General features: G+C 51.3%; 7 protein-coding genes and 1 pseudogene across 8 annotated transcripts, besides 1 other annotated feature; 5 read left to right on the forward strand and 3 right to left on the reverse strand.

Annotated features, from left to right (window-relative positions):
- Positions 1–1,374: 1,374 nt before the first annotated feature.
- On the reverse strand, positions 1,375–2,670 carry NCS57_01099400 (uncharacterized protein; the record flags this gene model as incomplete). Its single annotated transcript, XM_053060718.1, has 1 exon — positions 1,375–2,670. One exon carries the CDS (start codon positions 2,668–2,670, stop codon positions 1,375–1,377), a length of 1,296 nt encoding a protein of 431 aa, XP_052909104.1.
- A 722-nt stretch (positions 2,671–3,392) lies between these two features.
- NCS57_01099500 (uncharacterized protein) lies at positions 3,393–5,133 on the forward strand (the record flags this gene model as incomplete). The annotated part of the gene is made up of 4 exons (XM_053060719.1): positions 3,393–3,723; positions 3,780–4,291; positions 4,341–4,502; positions 4,558–5,133. 4 exons carry the CDS (start codon positions 3,393–3,395, stop codon positions 5,131–5,133), a joined length of 1,581 nt encoding a protein of 526 aa, XP_052909105.1.
- Positions 5,134–5,964: 831 nt separating this feature from the next.
- Positions 5,965–7,404, forward strand: NCS57_01099600 (annotated as a pseudogene). Its single transcript has 2 exons — positions 5,965–6,166; positions 6,212–7,404.
- Positions 5,965–7,404: a sequence feature.
- A 545-nt stretch (positions 7,405–7,949) lies between these two features.
- Positions 7,950–9,275, forward strand: NCS57_01099700 (uncharacterized protein; the record flags this gene model as incomplete). The annotated part of the gene is made up of 1 exon (XM_053060720.1): positions 7,950–9,275. The coding sequence occupies one exon, from the start codon at positions 7,950–7,952 to the stop codon at positions 9,273–9,275; it is 1,326 nt and encodes a 441-aa protein (XP_052909106.1).
- A 42-nt stretch (positions 9,276–9,317) lies between these two features.
- Positions 9,318–11,656, reverse strand: NCS57_01099800 (Zn(2)-C6 fungal-type domain-containing protein; the record flags this gene model as incomplete). The annotated part of the gene is made up of 4 exons (XM_053060721.1): positions 9,318–9,689; positions 9,738–10,000; positions 10,048–10,475; positions 10,527–11,656. The coding sequence occupies 4 exons, from the start codon at positions 11,654–11,656 to the stop codon at positions 9,318–9,320; spliced, it is 2,193 nt and encodes a 730-aa protein (XP_052909107.1).
- Positions 11,657–12,077: 421 nt separating this feature from the next.
- Positions 12,078–13,995, reverse strand: NCS57_01099900 (FAD-binding PCMH-type domain-containing protein; the record flags this gene model as incomplete). Its single annotated transcript, XM_053060722.1, has 6 exons — positions 13,699–13,995; positions 12,820–13,646; positions 12,543–12,772; positions 12,285–12,496; positions 12,163–12,236; positions 12,078–12,114 (listed from the first exon to the last, which is right to left on the reverse strand). The coding sequence occupies exons 1-6, from the start codon at positions 13,987–13,989 to the stop codon at positions 12,078–12,080; spliced, it is 1,671 nt and encodes a 556-aa protein (XP_052909108.1). The 5' UTR covers positions 13,990–13,995.
- Positions 13,996–14,394: 399 nt separating this feature from the next.
- NCS57_01100000 (uncharacterized protein) lies at positions 14,395–16,029 on the forward strand (the record flags this gene model as incomplete). The annotated part of the gene is made up of 4 exons (XM_053060723.1): positions 14,395–14,565; positions 14,613–15,535; positions 15,583–15,780; positions 15,828–16,029. 4 exons carry the CDS (start codon positions 14,395–14,397, stop codon positions 16,027–16,029), a joined length of 1,494 nt encoding a protein of 497 aa, XP_052909109.1.
- A 505-nt stretch (positions 16,030–16,534) lies between these two features.
- On the forward strand, positions 16,535–17,887 carry NCS57_01100100 (MFS domain-containing protein; the record flags this gene model as incomplete). Its single annotated transcript, XM_053060724.1, has 4 exons — positions 16,535–16,787; positions 16,838–16,930; positions 16,980–17,120; positions 17,175–17,887. The coding sequence occupies 4 exons, from the start codon at positions 16,535–16,537 to the stop codon at positions 17,885–17,887; spliced, it is 1,200 nt and encodes a 399-aa protein (XP_052909110.1).
- Between the last annotated feature and the right edge of the window lie 159 nt (positions 17,888–18,046).

The raw sequence follows: 18,046 nt of genomic DNA on the forward strand, positions 1-18,046 counted from the left end.
CTCGTCGTGCCTTTCGTCTCCCACAGGCGGATTTTGCTTGGGTCATCAAAGGCTTCCAGGTCAAGAATTCGTGAGGGAAGTGGGCTTTGAAGAGGGTGGCAGCCGTCGTGGTTTGACACACAGTCGTGTATCCAACCAGCAGCCACGTTCAGGGTTCTCTTAGACCCAGCATCGGGATCAACTCGAGCCCCACGAACTCGTCCAGTAACCGATGCTCCGCGGTCCGATAAATTGGAAATCGAATACATTGACTCTTCAGGTTCGACGCAGAACCCAAAAACATCAATCATGTAGAGGTACTCCTCGTTCTTGCTAATTGCAAGGACCACGAAGCCATCCGCCTCATCGTCACGTTGGACCAGTCTAAGGGTCCACTCGGCGGGAAGAGCATGGCCTAGGTGATCAATCCACCAGGCCCTATTGTAGGCATTCTGCTCCATCTGCTTAAAATCTTGGATGAACTTTTCAATCTTTTGCAAGATGACTCTGCAAAGCGGGCAGTTCTCTGCTGAAAGCGAGAGTGAATCAAGGCTGGAATGATGGAGCAACCCAACTTGGTCAAGAGCGGGTACATCATCGCGGCTGGCGCGAACAAATGGTATAGTGCAAGGATGGAGGGAGCCAGCGTCAGACCCTTGTAGTATCGGCAGCTGTGTTGGGACTACCAAGGCCGGGAGGCATAGAGAGCATATGGTCATGGCAGCGCGTTAAAGAAAAAGTTGAAGGGACATAATCTCAGCCTGGTGAGATGTCAATTTTTGTTGGCAGTAGAAATTGTTAATAAGCAATCTGCGCGATAACATTGGTATTTGACGTTTCTTTATCTGCTGGCGGCTATTGCTATCGTCGGATTGGATCCTGCGGGTAGCTCCCAACGTGCTGAGGCGGGCCCGGGAGGTCGCACTAGCCTCAGAAAACACAACACAATATAAGTCGTCTACAAGGACACAGAATTGGGGGCCAATGTAGGATATGTAAGGATTTATCTGGTCAATTATCCGCAGATCCGATAAATTGGTTGGAAGATAAGGCTCAAGATTAAGGAGAGCTTTTTTAGTCCTAGGATTGAGGAGGATTCTTTGTTCTCTATAGAGATATAATTATGCTCTCCTTGCTTGCAGGCTTGACGCGCTACTAAGAAGCAAACTCAATAAACTATTTCATCACTTGCCAAGTCTACCATTACATCTTTAGTACTTCTTACTAGAGAACCATTGTAACCCTATTATTGAGCATTTGACTCGTCAGGATATTCAGACTGGGATAGATGTAGCATTCAACCTTTGGATTACCATGCTTTTTGTATATACCTTGACTATCTATGGAATTTTCTATGTACAAGAATGGAAAGCCGTACAATAGTCGGGATTATACCTAAACCTGAACGGTGGCGCCGGTAACCTCAAGGGTGTAGTCCAGACCCTTGGAAACCTCGTCGCTCAGGTTGAAGCCGTCGTAGAGGATAGGCTCAGCAGGAGCGTTAGCCACAACAACGCTGACCTGCTCACCGGTCTTGACGGGAACAGTGGCAGCGCCGTTGGTGAGGGTAACGTAAGACGACTCACCGCCCTCACGGTAGACAACGACGGTGGCGACAAACTCGGCATCAGAGGTCACCTTGACCTGGACCTCGCTGCCAGAGACGGTCAAGGGAATGATGTTGGCGCCCATGTATCGGGGCTGACGGTCAGCCTTGGGCTTGTAGCCGTTTCCGGAAGCCTCGACGTTGGCAAAGTTGATAGTCTCGCGCTGGTTGAAGAAGACTTCCTGAGCAGAGGGGTGGCCGATGTCGACGTAGGCCATGCGGGCCCAGTAGCGGCCGACAATATCGCCGATGGTGGCGTTCTGGGAGACGCGGGCGAGCGTGTGGAGAGGAGTCTCGTTGCTGCCCTCCTGGTACTGGACCATAAGCTGTCGCAGCGTGTCCTGGCCGAGGCCGGCAAAGTCATCCGGGTTGTTGGTGAGATAGGTGAAGAAAGGCCAGGCCTGGTAGTAGTTACCAGTGTTGACGGATCCGTCGACAATGACCTGGTGAGAGTCGCCAAGGACCTTGTTCAGCTCGATCTCAGTGGCGGAAGTCTCCTGGTTATGCTTGGATCGGGCATCGGCGCAGATGTCAGAGGTCTTGTAGGTATCAGCAACCCAGTTAGCGAGGGTCTCCCACCAAGCGCCAGTTCGGCCCTGGTCAACCCAGGTGCGCTGGTGGTAGTGAAGGCCGTGGCCATATTCGTGAACGGTGACGCCAGGAACAGCCAGATACTCATTAACGACCTCGAGCCAGGCCAGCCCGGTCTCGTAGTCAGAGTGCATCACACCAGCGGCATTCTCGAGAGTACCAACAGAGTAAATGTTGGTCTTGTAGTGCTCGCCAGTACCCTCAACGTCGTTAAAAGACAGACCGGGAGAGCGCCACTTGAGAGTTCCAACCAAACAGTCGTACGCTCCCTCCAGCATGTCAATAGCCTGGCTGACATCGTTTGCGTTTCCACCGTAAACGCGGAAGTGAGCGGAATCCTTGAAACTGCTGCCACCAGGGCCAACGTTGGGGTTCGCCGTGTAAGTCGCGGGTGCCGCCTGGGCATCAGCAGTTGGGGTAGCGGCCTGGGGAGCAGCATGGCTGCCCACAGCGAGAAGACCGAGAGCGGCAGTCTTTCGGTTAATGAAACCCATTTTGAACGAACGGCAGTTTTAAAAAAGAAGGTTAAAAATAAGGTAAAGAATGGAAGTGAATTCAAGGTGCTTAATCGGCCAACCACTGCACCGGCACCATAGTCTTCTTTATATTCCCCTATCACGATAAAACATCCGACGGGAGTTTACACCAGTTCCAGCAGTCAATTGGTGGACTATCCAACCCGCCTGGCATAGTTTCGTCAAAACGTTTCAGAACCAGGGATCAGTGGGCAGAATGACAGAAGCGAGTCCCTGCACTGTGAATACGAAAAGGCGACGAGTGAGCGTGTGCCAGATGGGTCCAAACAACGGGGGGCTTTAAATTGCAAAGGGGAAATGTTACCGTTTCAGTGATGGGCGCATTCCCACGAACGGGGGTCGCAAGGGCGAATTAAAAGACCGTGACATATGCAGGCCAAGCTCCAACTTCAAAAAGAGGAAGCCATCGCGAGATTGATTGAGAAAAAACACAACCAACAACTGTGGCTGATCTTGTCTCAATTTGAGACCACCTTAGGAAAAAGATCAGTGTTTTGCTTCCCCCTGTGGCGTTTTCTGACGTAAGCTCCGACGATTAGCCGCTATGGGGGGTCACGCAATCTGGCTTCCGCATTTTGCGCCGTCTCAAGACCAAACCAACGGACCTCCTTATTCCCACGATTTGCTGATCTCGCGCGATAACGAAGCCTTTCACTCATTTGACGCAACGTGACGCGAAGATGCCCTCTCACCAGGTCGACGACATCAGAGACCACCAGCCTCTGCTGGCCGAGGACCGCGATGAGAGTCGCGAGGGGTCCGCCGAGTACCCGCCCACTGATCGACACGCGCAGGCGCAGGGGTCATTCACGCGGAATCTCGGAGCCGTCGAGGCCTTTGGCATTGTCGTGAGCATCGTCATCGGCAGCGGCGTGTTCACGTCGCCCGGCTCAATCGACACCAATGTTCCGTCGCCGGGCATCGCCCTCATGATCTGGCTCGTCGGCGGTGGTCTTGCCTGGACCGGAGCCACGACTTTCGCCGAGCTCGGAACCGCCATTCCCGGAGAAGGTTTGAAGCTGAGACATTAGTGGATGAGATTTGTTTTGGTTCTAACGACATGTCAGGTGGTGTTCAGCCTTACCTTCAGCACATCTTTGGTCCAGTGTTTGGTTTCCTTGCAGCATGGACCTGGATTGTTGCTATTATGCCGGCGACTCTCGCCATCCTTAGCATCGCTTTTGCTGAGAGCGCCTTCTCAGCTGCTGGTGTCACAGATGCCTCCGACACCGTGGAGCACAAGCTGCTGTCTATCATGGTCCTCGTCGGCATGAGCGTGGCCAACTCAATCAGCACCAAGGCCAGCACGCGTCTCAACAACTTCTTTGTCGCCACCAAGTTCTTTAGCATCCTGGTCGTTGTTGTCGCTGCCATGGCTGTCATTGGCATCCATCTCGCGCAGCCCAACCGAGAGATTGGCGGAGAGGAGTGGTTCAGCCAGTCTTGGTTTTCTTGGCGCAAGACGCTGAACCCCGATGGCACCGAGACGGATTGGACGCAGCTGAGCCAGTGGGAGATTTTTGGTCACTACTCGGCTGCTCTGTATGCTGCTCTCTGGGCTTATTCCGGCTGGGACAAGGTGAGTTATCTGATCACTGGTATGGAGTTGTCACGTTGACGAATTTTAGGCCATCTATGTCACCTCTGAGCTCTCACAGCCTGCCAAGCAGCTGCCTCTGGCTATTAACACATCGATCCCCACGGCCATTGTTTGCTTCTTTTTCGCCAACGCGGGATACTACATCCTCCTGCCCTGGAAGGTTGTCTCCACCACCGACAGCGTGGCAGTGGTAAGTTCAAGTCTTGAGCTCTTCTTGAAAAACTTGGCTGACGTTTTGTGCGTAGACCTCCATCACACTGCTCTTGGGTCGTGGCTTTGGCATCTTGATGGCCATCCTCGTCTGCCTGGTCATTGCTGGCTCTCTCCTCGGCAACTCATTCGTCGCCAGCCGCATGACGGTTGCTGCAGCCAAGAAGGACTGGATCCCCGACTACTTTACCATTGTTGGTCGAGTTGGCTTCACTGTCGACTCAAACACAAACAGCCATTCCCGAGACGGCCAGGCCAAGTCCTCCGATGCGCCCATCAACGCTGTCATTCTTTCGGCTCTTCTTGGAACAATGTACATCCTGTTTGGCGACTTCCGCGCCCTTCTGACTCTGAACGGTCTCGCTGAGTTTTCCTTCTTCTTCCTCACGGTTCTTGGCGCCATCATCCTCCGTTACCGCGAGCCAAAGCTCCACCGTCCTTACAAGACGTACTCGTTCAACCCCATCTTGTTTGTACTGGTCAGCGGATTCGTTATTGTGAGGGGAGCTCTCTTTGCGCCCCAGCAAGCCCTTGTCATTATTGTCGTTTGGGCTCTTGGCCTCATCTTGTACAAGGGCAAGCAAATGATCTGGGCAAGGACATCTAGGTAATTACATGGCGCCGTATCTGCAGCGTGACAGCTTTGTTTTAAAGTCACCTGGCAAGACGCCGTGGATATCCAGTTATGGCATGAGCGAAAGATGACTCACCACACTTCAATTCTTCATGGGATGGCATTGGCCAGCCTCTATACATATTTCATGCATGTTCCAACTCACGCGAGAACGGACGCAAGATTTGTTTCCCTGGTTACACGGTTGATATTTCCTTTTTCTTTATCAGATTTGCAAGATAGAGATGTGTCATGTACAAAAGATAATGGGGCCCGGGTGTGTTTTTCGACCTCATGTATACGCCAGATATGCATCCAGCGAATAATAAAATGACCAGCATTTTTCGTTTGCAACTGCCCCGAACCTGTTCAAGCGAGCTCAGGGTTAGGCTGGTGAGATGACGTGACTGCTAGCTTGCTGCGTGGTTTTAACCGGCTCTTTATATCCAGCATTATCAAGCAGTCTAAAAACTCGTTTGTAGTCCGCTCGAGGCACTTCTAACCGGAGATGATACGGCATTATCAGGATAATATGTGCCGTGGCCAAGACTTTGAAGGGACGGCGCTATCGCTTGAGGCTCACGCAATGGTGGCCGAAATGGCATCATCAACCCCGACCACCGATTGGCAGCCAGACAGCTGGTTTCCAGCCGACCATTTCTAAGAACGGCAATTCTCGTCGGATACATGGATCCTAGTAGATACGCAGGCTCTCAACCCCCACAGATGGTTGATGTGCTCGGTCATGATAGTGACGACTCGGCCGGTTTGCGGGGGCGGGATGAAGGGTCTTTAGCGAGGTGTATCAGCTGGATGATCAGCATAAGTTGGTGCCGTTCCCTCTGCAGGAGATTCGACATTCTTTGCAGCTGTAGGCAATATGTCGAGTCCACCTGTTAGGAGATGGTACCATTGGTACTCGCCGACTGATTCCCCAGAGGAGAGAAAGCTCATCTTGAAACTCGATCTACTACTTGTTCCTTATGCTTTTGCCATCTATTGGGTGAAATATGTCGACCAGACAAACATCAGTACGTTTACGCCTCCCCAGCGTTGAACCCGTACTGACAATTCAGACAATGCCTACGTCTCTGGTATGGCCGAAGAACTGGGCTTCACGGGAAACCAACTAGTCCAGTTCCAGACAATCTTTGTCGTTGGAAACGTTGTCGGCCTCCTCCCCTTCATCTACCTCTTCCCCCGCGTTCCTATGCACTATCTTGTCCCCAGTCTTGACCTCGGCTGGGGAATCTTTACCCTGTTGCAATACCAAGCACATAGCTACGCCGAGATTATGGCATATCGCTTCATGGTATCCATCTTTGAGGCGTCGTACTTCCCTGGTGTTCACTTTGTTCTGGGCTCTTGGTATCGAAGTGATGAGATTGGTCGACGAGGAGGCACCTTCTACATCGGTCTTACACTTGGTACAATGACGGCCAGTCTTCTTCAAGGAGCTGCGACTCAATATCTTGACGGTGTCAATGGTCTTCCAGGCTGGCGCTGGGCTTTTATCATCAACGCAATTATCACGCTCCCTCTGGCATTTGTGGGCTACTTTATCTGGCCTGGAACACCAGACAAACCCAATCGTCTCGTCATGAAAAAGTCTGAAATCGCCCTCGCCAAGGAGAGACTGGAGCGTGCAGGCTCCAAAGTCCAAAGCACTCCATTTTCCTGGACCTTGCTCCGTCGCATCTTTACAAGCTGGCAGTTCTACCTCTTGGTTATCTGGGACATCTTCTTCTTCAACACAAGTGCTAACAGCGCTGCGTTCCTACTCTGGATCAAGAGTCTCAACCGGTACAGCACGACTAGACTCAACCAGCTGGGAGCCATCAGTCCCGGTCTCGGTATCTTTTTCGTTCTGTTCATCAACTTTAGCGCCGACCTCTGGATTGGAAGACCAGCGGCCATCACGTTGGCTTCAGCAATCAACTTTACCGGACTCGTCATCCTCGCAATCTGGAATGTTCCCGAGGCTGCAAAGTGGTTTGCCTTTAGCGTTGGATACTCTGCTGTTGCGGTGTCTTCTGTGTTGTATGGATGGGCGAATACTATCCTGAGACATAACAACGAGCAAAGAGCGCTGACTCTAATTCTTATGACGGCGATTGCCACTTCGACGAATGCATGGATCCCGCTGCTCGTGTATCCCACGGTGGAAGCACCTCGTTTCCCAAAGGGATATGTATACTCGGCAGTTATGGTTGTCGGTCTGGTCACTATGACGCAGGTCATTCGCATCGTCTTTGGAAGTCACGGGTAAGTCTTGACTACAATTGGTGTTTTGAAGTTTTCTAATATGAGTGTAGTGAAAAGTCACGCCCGCCTATTGAGGAGTCGACCTTTGTTAGCGAAGATGATTCGAGTCACTCTCACGATACGCCGGTAGACAGTAATGAAGCTCAGAAGAGACTACAGACGAGAATGATCTCCGTCTGATATAAAACATGCCAAACGTGGCTCTGTGGGGAGGTAAAGACCGTAGGAGAGGCCCGAGTCACTATCAGTTAGCCAGCATCGATTACAACTTGCTCCATCTTCAAGTTACTTGACGCACTCAAAATTCCTCCGACTCTGGACGGAAATAGCTACAAATGGACGTCGGATTGATAATCTCGGACAGGATATGTAAGCATCCCGTTTCGTTCCCCGCAGAAGCCGATGTCGTGATCAAGCCCGGTATCTAGCGTCATCTTCAACTACCGCGCGTCTTATCTGCATGTATAAAGGCCAGGTGCTTCTAAACATAAGTGACGTCTACTTCCCATTGCCATTAAACAAGATTCAAATCTCCAATACAAATTCACAATGAGTCAAAAGCAACTGCACCTAACCGCTTTCATGCGGCCGGTGAGCCTGCACACAGGAGCTTGGCGATATCCAGGCTCTTATCCAGACGCCAACTTCAACCTCGCCCATCTCAAATCCTTCATCAAGACACTTGAAGAGGCCAAATTCGACGCCTTCTTCATGGCCGATCACCTTGCTGTTCTGAACATGCCAACCGAAGCCCTCAAGCGCAGTCACACAGTCACTTCGTTCGAGCCCTTTACGCTTCTCTCGGCACTCTCGGTAGTCACGGAAAAGATCGGACTCGCGGCTACTGCATCTACGACATATGACGAACCTTATCATATTGCTCGTCGTTTTGCGTCTTTGGATCATCTTAGTAACGGCCGTGCCGCGTGGAACATTGTCACAACCGGCAACCCCGAATCATCCAAGAACTTCGGCTCCGATGAACATCTCGAGCACAGCGAGCGTTACAAGAGAGCCAGAGAGTTCTACGATGTCGTGACCGGTCTCTGGGATAGTTTCGCTGATGATGCTTTCATTCGAGACCGCGAGAGTGGCGTCTTCTTTGATCCTGAGAAGCTTCACGTTCTGAACCACAAGGGTGATAACCTCCAAGTGAAAGGCCCGCTCAACATTGCGCGTCCAGTCCAAGGATGGCCTGTTATCGTACAGGCCGGACAGTCAGAGCCTGGAAAGCAACTCGCCGCTGAAACGGCAGAGGCTGTCTTTTGCTCGCCTCGGGATATCAATGCAGCCAAGGAGCTGTACGCCGACATCAAGGGACGTGCCAAGGCTGCTGGAAGAAACCCAGACCACTTGAAGATCCTTCCAGCTGCTCTCATTATTATTGGAGATACGGTGGAGGAAGCCAAGGCGAAGCGTCTTGAGCTGGACAGTCTTGTGCACTACGATAGCGCCATCGCCTCACTCTCTGTTGCACTCGGCACTGACGCATCCGGCTTCGATCCTGATGGTCCTCTACCCTCAGATATCCCAGAGACCAACGCAAGCAAGACGGGCCGCGCCGGGGTCATAAAGCTCGCTGAAGAAGAGGGACTTACTGTTAGACAGCTGGCAGGGAGGTACGGAGGCTATTCTGGCCTTGCCTTTGTAGGCACGCCCGAGAGTGTCGCGGATGAGTTGGGCCAGTGGCTTCATGAAGATGCAGCAGATGGATTCACTGTCACATTCCCTTTCTTGCCTCAGGGACTGGAAGACGTTGCGCACAGGCTCGTGCCTGAGTTGCAGAAGCGTGGGTTGTTCCGCAAGGACTATGAGGGGACTACTCTGAGAGAGCATCTTGGTCTTCCTAGACCAGAAAACCGGTTCTTCCAGTAGTCAAGATAGTCTGTCTAATGATCATTCTGTTTGAATGACTTCTTATGGAAACCTAGCAAACCCATTCCTCCCCGAAAAAGAGTCCCACCACGTGAAAGGATCAGAAACTACATCGATGTTGAGCGGAATATCCCAGATGCCGACATCCTCAAACATGGAAGCAAACGGTCCTTCAATGTTACCTTCACCCTGGGAAGTTACTCCGTTTATTTCAGGACCTTGCTGGGCTCTCTCGGGTACAGCGCTTCGAGGAGGGGGCAGTGAGGCCTGGAGCATGATTCCGAGAAATTTGGAGAATCGCATGGCCATGTGTGAATCGTCTGGGGAGCCTTGGCGGATGGCGTCGATGACGGATCGAAGGAGATGGATGTTTGGATGTGATGATGAGATGTGCTGCTCCTTGGCAATAGTGGCCTATTAAACTCGTAAGCAATGGTTCTCCTCATGCACGAGCCCACCTACCTTCAACAGATGCAGACTCGCAGCTACGATAAACAGCCAACACCTCACAGGCAAGTAGGCAATCAGTTTTCCTGGCTCAAGCACATCGACAATTACAGCCAAGAGCGAGTAGCTCGCCTGTGCTGCCTGATCAGAAAACTCGGACAGCGCGTTAGCCGCCGTTCTCGAAGAGGAGGGCAATGCTTGAGCTGCTGGGGCGAAACAGTACATGGTGATGTAATGAAACTCCATGTCTAAGCATGCGCTCAGAAAGGTATTGGAATCTTGGCACCGTTAGCAAGGCCAATGAAAAGGTTTTGAACATACTTACCGTAGTGGTGGTGATACTGCCTCTTCCAACGACTCAAAGATCGTCTCAAGTGCTCAAGAGTAGGAACCAAGTTCAAGCTTGACAACGTCGTCCCAGTTTTCTTAAGCGAGTGTAGAAATTCTCTCCCCTTCCGAGCCTCAACAGCAAGCTCAAGATATCCCTCCCACAAAGTACTATCAGATAAAGAATCTGCAAATGTTGTAGAGAACCGATCTTTGACGACTTGTCTCGACTTTTCGGGGAGCAAGGGCTCGAGGCCGAGGCGAGTGGCCAAGCTTTCGTCCGCTAGGTAGATGAAGACGCAGACGAGGCGGCTCCATTCTTGTCGGATGGCTTCTGACTCTGAAGAGGATGTTGAGGGTGTGTGGGATTCGTTTTCGAAACAGCAGCCTTCGTGTGCAAGGGCGATTGCATTAGACAACAGGATCCTAAGATTCAGTCAGTTAAGATAACTAGATAGTCTAGAATTAGGCCCTCACCATGACATTTTGTTGCTTCGGTACGCCGGAGACACAATGTTGAGCTTCTCCATTAAGGAGGTCATACCATAACGACGCTGACCCGTCAATGAATCACCAGGATGTTCCCTAAACCCCGTCATGGAATCATCCACAAAGTTGATAGCTTCCCCATCACCCTCAGTAAAGTCCATCGGATTGTTGATGGCCTTGACATGCCAGTCAATAAGCAGGATCATGGACGAAATAGCCCCGAGAGACCGAGTGGTCGTCGATCCCCACATGACAGACTGCAGAAACCGCTGAAGAAACTTCCAAACCTGCCAGTGTATCCTCTCGGATCTGATCTCCCCGTGTGAACCAGACAGGGGAACGTATCGCGACGCAATTGTGACAAGACACGTGAGTAAGAGCGGTTCCTCCACGGCCAGTTGTACGTATGATGTTCTGTTGCGATAGTAGGAAGGAACAACAGGTTTCAGTGGCCAGAGTCTCTCAAAGAAAAAGTCCAAATACTCGATGACTTCTTGTTGCGAGATGACGCCTTTTCGAATCAGGACAAAACCAGACCAGGCGGTTGCTACTCTTCTCGTTTCAGCTGACGGACCGTAAACACTCGGAGGCATAGCCGATGAGGTCTGACTCTCATGTGCCGGTGTATCTGACGGGTTATAGCCCTGGCTCCCCGTTGCAGCAAAGGTCAAAAGATCCAACGCGTCCGCAGTGTTGTGGATGTGTGTGGAGACAAGTCTTGATCTTGCATCTAGAGCAGTCGTAACCGGGCTCTCGAGCGTATTCATATCCATCGCATGCCGTGTCTGTGGTGTATTTCCCGTTTTGAAAGGTTGAAATTCCACCGTGTCGGAGCCCTGAGGCCCAGGTTCATCCTCTCGTCGACGACGCACATCTCTTTCAACAGGCGATGCCTTTCTCTTAGTACTCCTCGTCGCACGAAACTCACAAACCTGATTATCCGCGACACATCTCTTGCATCGCGTCTCTCCCTGTAGAGGCTCACAACGCGACTTGCGTTTCCTACAGCGTTCGCAAGACAAGTAAGCCCGTCGATGTTTAGACGCAGGTGGTGAGTTCGTCTGGTTGACAGGAAGGAATCCGATCTGGGAGGTCCCGCTGGGATCTTGCTCGGCCATTGTAGAGAAGCCGAATCGTGGAGGTTGGAGCCGTCGGATGTCACTGTGGTTCGGCTCAAGATTTCGGCTACGGATATCCGACAATGGCTCATTTCATTTCCCCACACGTTCGGCTCCGATGATCGGTTATTGGTTCTTGGCAGCGGACAGGGATGAGAGGATGTGTGAAGTAGGATATAAGGCCTTATTACCTCGGTACCTGCTGAAAGGGAACTTTGACATTTGAGAATAGCGTAGTAACTCATTGTGTTCCATGGTGCTTCTGGTTGTCATCAGCGGCGTCGACAAAAGAGGCCACCAGCCACAGTAGCAAAAGGCATGTCCAAACATCACGGCATCAAATCGTAACTTGGCAGACATCTTTCTAATATCTATTCATAAACGTGCCAAATCTAATAAAGGTTTCCTTCTATTGCCGTCCTCACTTGTCAAATACCTTACCTGGGTTAAGAAGCCAACTAAGACATATCAGCACCGATCCAAAGTGAAGCATTTAACCAACTTACTGCGGATCCAACGTCTCCTTGAGTGCTCTCATAACTCCAATTGTCGCCGGACCGAGCTCCTTCTGCAGACAATGCTAGACGAAGTTAGCCAAGTAGAAACAGATCCTGAGAGTGATATTCACCTTCTTCCCAAGTCCGATTCCATGCTCGCCAGATACTGTGCCTTCCATCTCTAGGGCACTCACCATCATCGAATCAACACAATCCGAGACTGCCTTTCGCTCTTTTTCAACATCTGGGTTGTACATTACCACCTGGTGAAAGTTTCCATCTCCCACGTGCCCGAGGACACTGTTGTATAAGCCCAGCTTGCTCGCTCTCTCCTTGGAGATTTCTAATGCCCGTTAGCCTCTGAAGGCATCTTTAGTTAGTTGTCTCACCGATCAACTCTGCCATCCGGGACAGAGGCACCGCAACATCAGTCGACCAGATCTGTGTTCCTTCAGGTCGAACAGCGAGGTTGGCCCAGAGAGCTTGCTTCCTTGCAGACCAGAGAGACTGCATCTGATCCTCCGTGTTGGCTGATTCGAATGCGTGGCAGCCGTTAGACTTGGTGATCTCTTGAGCCAACCGTATATTATCCTCGACAGCCTTTTCTGACCCGGAAAACCTATCATTCTTAGCAAACGAATCGACTCCAACACAGTCAATACTTACTTGAGGAACAATGTAGGCCTCTCTTCCCACATTCTACCTCCAGCTCCTCCACTCTTGTTGATAACCTTCATCTGCACATCATCCATCAACTCAAGAGCAGCAAGCGGCACACCCCTCCTCATCATCTTGAAAGCGGCATCAGCAGCCTCCTTGACCGTAGAAAAAGTAGCAATAGCAACGCTAAAGCTCTCCGGAATGATGGCCAACTTCAACGTCGCCTCGGTAATGATACCAAGAGTTCCCTCAGAGCCTGTAAAAAGACCAGTCAGGTTATACCCAGCTGACGTCTTTCGAGGACGATGCCGAGTTTTGATGATGGATCCATCTGCTAGAACCACTGTGAGGTTTACCACGTAGTCCTTCATGGTGCCGTAGCGCATCGCGTTGGTTCCGCTGCAATTTGTCGCTATCATTCCTCCAACCAACGCAGTCGGACTAGGATCAAGCGGCAGAAACAGCCCCGAATGCTTTATCTCGTCATTCAAGTTTGTCCAGTTGACACCAGCCTGAACCACAACGTCCATATCCTCAGGATGAAAAGCAACAATGTTGTTCATGCCCGAAAGATCGAGACAGACGCCAGAATACGGAGAGCTAAAGTTACCTTCAACGCTCGATCCTGCGCCGTACGGAACCATCGGAACTTTGTATTTCGTGCAGACTTTTGCGATACTCGAAACTTCTTCGGTCGAATTAGGTCGGACGATGGCTACTGGGCGGACATCTGTGTTGGAGGTGGACCACTCGGAGTAGCCGTGCTCGTCGAGATCGTGAGAGTCAAGGCTGACGGCGTCGTTGCCTAGAATACTTCGAATCTCGTTGACCGCCTGGAGCAAATGGTAAGCACATGTTTAAACGAGTGGTTTGGTACGGACGTGCCTTCATCATTGTCGCATGGTCAGCATATTTTGCCGGAGCCAGGGTTTGCTTGAAATCCTTATCCTTCCATTTTGGAGCTGGCTCTGCAGCTGACGATTGGAAGAAGCCATAGGATACAGCAGATGCAGTTAATAGGCCTCCAACAATAGCTCCAGCCACTGCGTAGCCCAGAGGCCGCTGCTGACTGTTACTCTGCGACGTGGAAGACCGGCGTGTCCCAAGGGAGCGCCTTCCCCTCATCGAGACCAATTGAGGCCTTCGCGCGGCTAAACTCAATCTCAGAGGCCTCATCTTGATGGCTGACGCAAGTTGACGCAATCTCAACATATCCAGAGGAAAAAATCCCCTTGCACATCAAAAACCAAGGTCCAGATAACAAAGTCTCGGCTGCCGAAGCACATCCGTCGGATATTCCAAAACTGGAAAGGCCTCCGCATTCCCCGCCCGGATCGGATACAGGTGGAGCCGCGTCCGGTCTCGGGGTACCGGATGGACCTTAGCTGGGTGAATCAATCGTCTGATGATTGGGTCGTACACCGGTGAAGGAATTGCTTCGCTTAGATGGTCACAGGGATGGGGGAGGAGTCTGGGGTAAGGTCTGGGGCAGATGAAAAATTCATTTGCTTAAAAAACCCACGTTTCTCCCTATGACTCTGTGATCTTTCCCCAGTATTATGCACCTTTTGCTGGTTCGTCATGACTTCACGTTACGAGAAAGAAGATACCTCGACTAGTCTGGGTGAAAAGCCCAGTGCCGTCGAGGGAGACCATGTCATCGGATCCTCGCTCGATGGAGACATGATCGAGCTGGACGAGGCGACCAACAAACGTCTCCTACGAAAGATTGACTGGCGGTTAATGCCCGTGGTACGACAGCCCCCAATCCCTTCAGTACTCCTTTCTAACATTATTAGCTTTGTTTCACCTACGCCCTACAATACTACGACAAGGCCATCCTCAGCCAAGCCGCCATCTTTGGACTCCGAGATGACCTTAACCTCAACACAGGTCTAAAATACTCCTGGGTATCCCTCATCTTTTACTTTGGCTACATTGTCGGTACATATCCCATCTCGTTCCTCGCCCAACGTTTCCCGAGTCGAATAGTCTGCACTGGCATCTGCATCGCCTGGTCCTTTGTCATTCTCTGCACCCCAGCGTGTACCTCCTACGCCGGTCTTCTCGTGAACCGTTTCTTCCTGGGACTCATCGAGGCTGGTGTGTCGCCGATATTTATGCTTGTTGTTGGACTGTGGTATACCCACGCTGAACAAGTCTCCCGTTCCAGTTGGTGGTACTCGTTCAGTGGTGGCTCCCTTCTAGTCTCGCCTCTCATCAACTATGGCCTGGGCCACATCAAAGGTGGTTCTCTCAACTCATGGCAGTACATGTACATCATCGCCGGTATCGCCACTCTTCTTTGGGGCATTGCCCTGTGGTGGGTATTCCCGGATAGTCCCCAAGACGCCAAGGGCTTCACCGAAACGGAACGTCGTCTCCTACTCGAACGTGTACGAGGAAACAACGCCGGCTCCGAAAACAGACAATTCAAGCCATACCAATTCAAGGAAGCCCTTTTCGACTATCAGCTATGGGGCATCATCATTCTATCCATCGTCTCATGCACAGGCTCTGGAGCAGTGACGACCTTTGGAACCATCGTGTTCAAAGATATGGGCTTCGACGTCTTTACCTCGTTGCTCCTCAACTTGCCTATCGGCGCCATGGCATTTATCTGCGTTCTCGGATCGGGCTACATAGGACAAAAGGTTCCCAACTCGCGTTTGTACGTGGTTGTGGGTGCCTGTGCGCCTGTCATTCTCGGCTGTGCTCTGCTGTAAGTTGCACGACCCTAGATGTGTTGTTCTTTGCTAAGTTACTCAGATGGAAACTACCTGACACCGCACTGGCCGGGCGAATTGTGGGATTCTACCTTATCAGCTTCTTCTCGTCCGCTTGGGTCCAATGCATTGGTCTGGGTACATCCAACGTCGCCGGCCACACCAAAAAGGCCGTCTACGCCGCGAGTACATTCATCGGATACTCTCTCGGAAACATCGTAGGCCCGTTGATGTTTGATGCGTAAGTACCTTGGTGCCTCTGTCACTCCAGTTGCTGATATGTCTTAGCAAATATGCCCCTCGCTACGATGAAAGCTTTATTGGCATTATGATCTGCTTCGCCATCTGCGTGGGCGTCTCTCTTGCACTTCGTGTGATGCTTGCACGGGAAAATAGTAGCCGTGACAGGCAATACGGCCAACCCGAACTGAGCCATGGTTTAGAAGATATGACGGACAGGGAGAACAAGTCATTCAGATATAATCTGTGATAAGTCTATTAAAGACAGACATAAACCTCGATTCTTGAATAAAGCACATACTCATACATGCCAACTCGTGGAAGTAATACGAGGCAGGCTCTCCAAAGGTACTCTACCTAGTTGGAATCCGCCCAAGTCCTCTGGAGTCTTCGTGAGTTGTGGGGCGGAACGACGACTTCCGGATGGCATGTCTTTTGGCACACCCCACGGCGCCCTCTAATGACAGCTCTTGAACATGTCCGAGACTGCCAAGATAGGCCAATATGGCTTGAACACCCCCCTTCATTTGCTAAGCGGCCGTCGTATTCGGATGCCTTGTTAGTTAGTTTGTCGTTGCCATTTGTAATCTACGCAGCCTCCACTTGAGTATACGCCTGAGGCGTATACTGCGAATAAATACACGAAAATTCTAGCAGAGATAAGAAAATGGGCCAAACATCAATTACAAACCTCAAGTCAGAAGAACGCCATGATATCGACAAGGAAAAATGTCCCACCGCCCGAGGATGCAACAATGCCTCACCACAGCCCATCCTCCATCACCGTCACCGATGACGATCAAGACTACCCAGAAGGCGGCACTCGGGCATGGCTCGTAGTCGTAGGCGCTTGGTGCGCCATGATACCCTCAATGGGTCTTCTCAACACCCTAGCCGTGCTGCAGGCCTGGGTTTTGGAGAATGAGCTGTCTCACCTGCCAGAGTCTACCGTCGGATGGATCTTTGGATGTTATGGCTTCTTTTTGTATTTCTGCGGTGCTCAAGTCGGTAAGTGATTCTACTTCAACAATATTTAGTCTAATTGCTGACTTCAATAGGTCCAATTGTTGATGCTCACGACATCAAACTTGTCATCATCCCTGGCTCCATCGGCATGGTAGCTTCGATGATTTTCGTCAGTTTATCAACAGGTCAGGCACACACCACCTCACAGCATCTCCCTCTTGCTGAACCTCGCAGAATTCTATCAGTTCCTCCTCTCCTTCGGTGTTCTCGGTGGCATATCCGCCTCCCTCCTCTTCAACCCTAGCCTCGCAGCCGTAGGACACTGGTTCTACAAACGCCGCGCCTTTGCCACAGGGTTGGCATGTACCGCAGGAGGTATAGGAGGAGTAGCTTTCCCGCTAGTCATCTTATATCTAAGCCCAAAGATAGGCTTCCCTTGGGCGATCCGAGTCATCGCTCTGATCAACGCCGTTTCAGGGGCTGTGGCATGCTGTCTTCTCCACAAACGACTACCGCCGAACAAAAAGGCCAGCGCATCGATCGACCTGAAAGCACTGTCAGACCTGAAGTACGCGGCAACAACCGCGGCCATTTTTCTAATCGAGTTTGCCGTGTTTATACCCTACTCGTACATCTCGGCGTACGCCATTCATTATGGGTTCGATTCACAGAAAGCATACATGCTAAACACCCTGCTTAACGTGGGCGCTGTTCCCGGCCGCGCCTTGCCGGGGTACGTGGCAGACCGTTTCGGCACGTTCAACACCATGTGTATAACGGCCTTCATATGCGCGGCCTTTATCCTGACACTATGGCTAACTGCCGACGGCGAAGAAGTCAGAACAACATCCTTCACCATCCTCTTCGGCTTCTGGTCCGGAGCAGCCATCAGCCTCACGCCAGTCTGCGTCAGCCAGGTCTGCAAGATCGAAGACTACGGGAAAAGGAACGGAACAGCTTTTTTCATCGCCAGCTTCGGCGCTTTGACGGGGATACCTATAGCAGGGGCCATATTGGAAGCCAACAATGGTTCGTATTGGGGGCTCATCGTTTTTGCGGGGGTTCTGTACACGGCGGCGTTTGCAGCTTTTGTCTTTGCCAGAGGTGTTGCTGGAGGGTGGAACTTGAGGACTGTATTCTAGACAGGGTAGACGGCCAATCATGGGGAGCGGATGGTTTGAGATCATTCATTCTCCTTATGTACACTATTTTACACTTTGGGGCATACTTGCACATTTTCAATTCGTCAGGAGACTCTGACGCCAAGTCCTTGGACTCTTTGGACTCCTCGGCAGACTCTG

The sequence above is a fragment of the Fusarium keratoplasticum genome, chromosome 9, assembly GCF_025433545.1.
Source record: "Fusarium keratoplasticum isolate Fu6.1 chromosome 9, whole genome shotgun sequence".
NCBI lineage: Eukaryota > Fungi > Ascomycota > Sordariomycetes > Hypocreales > Nectriaceae > Fusarium > Fusarium keratoplasticum.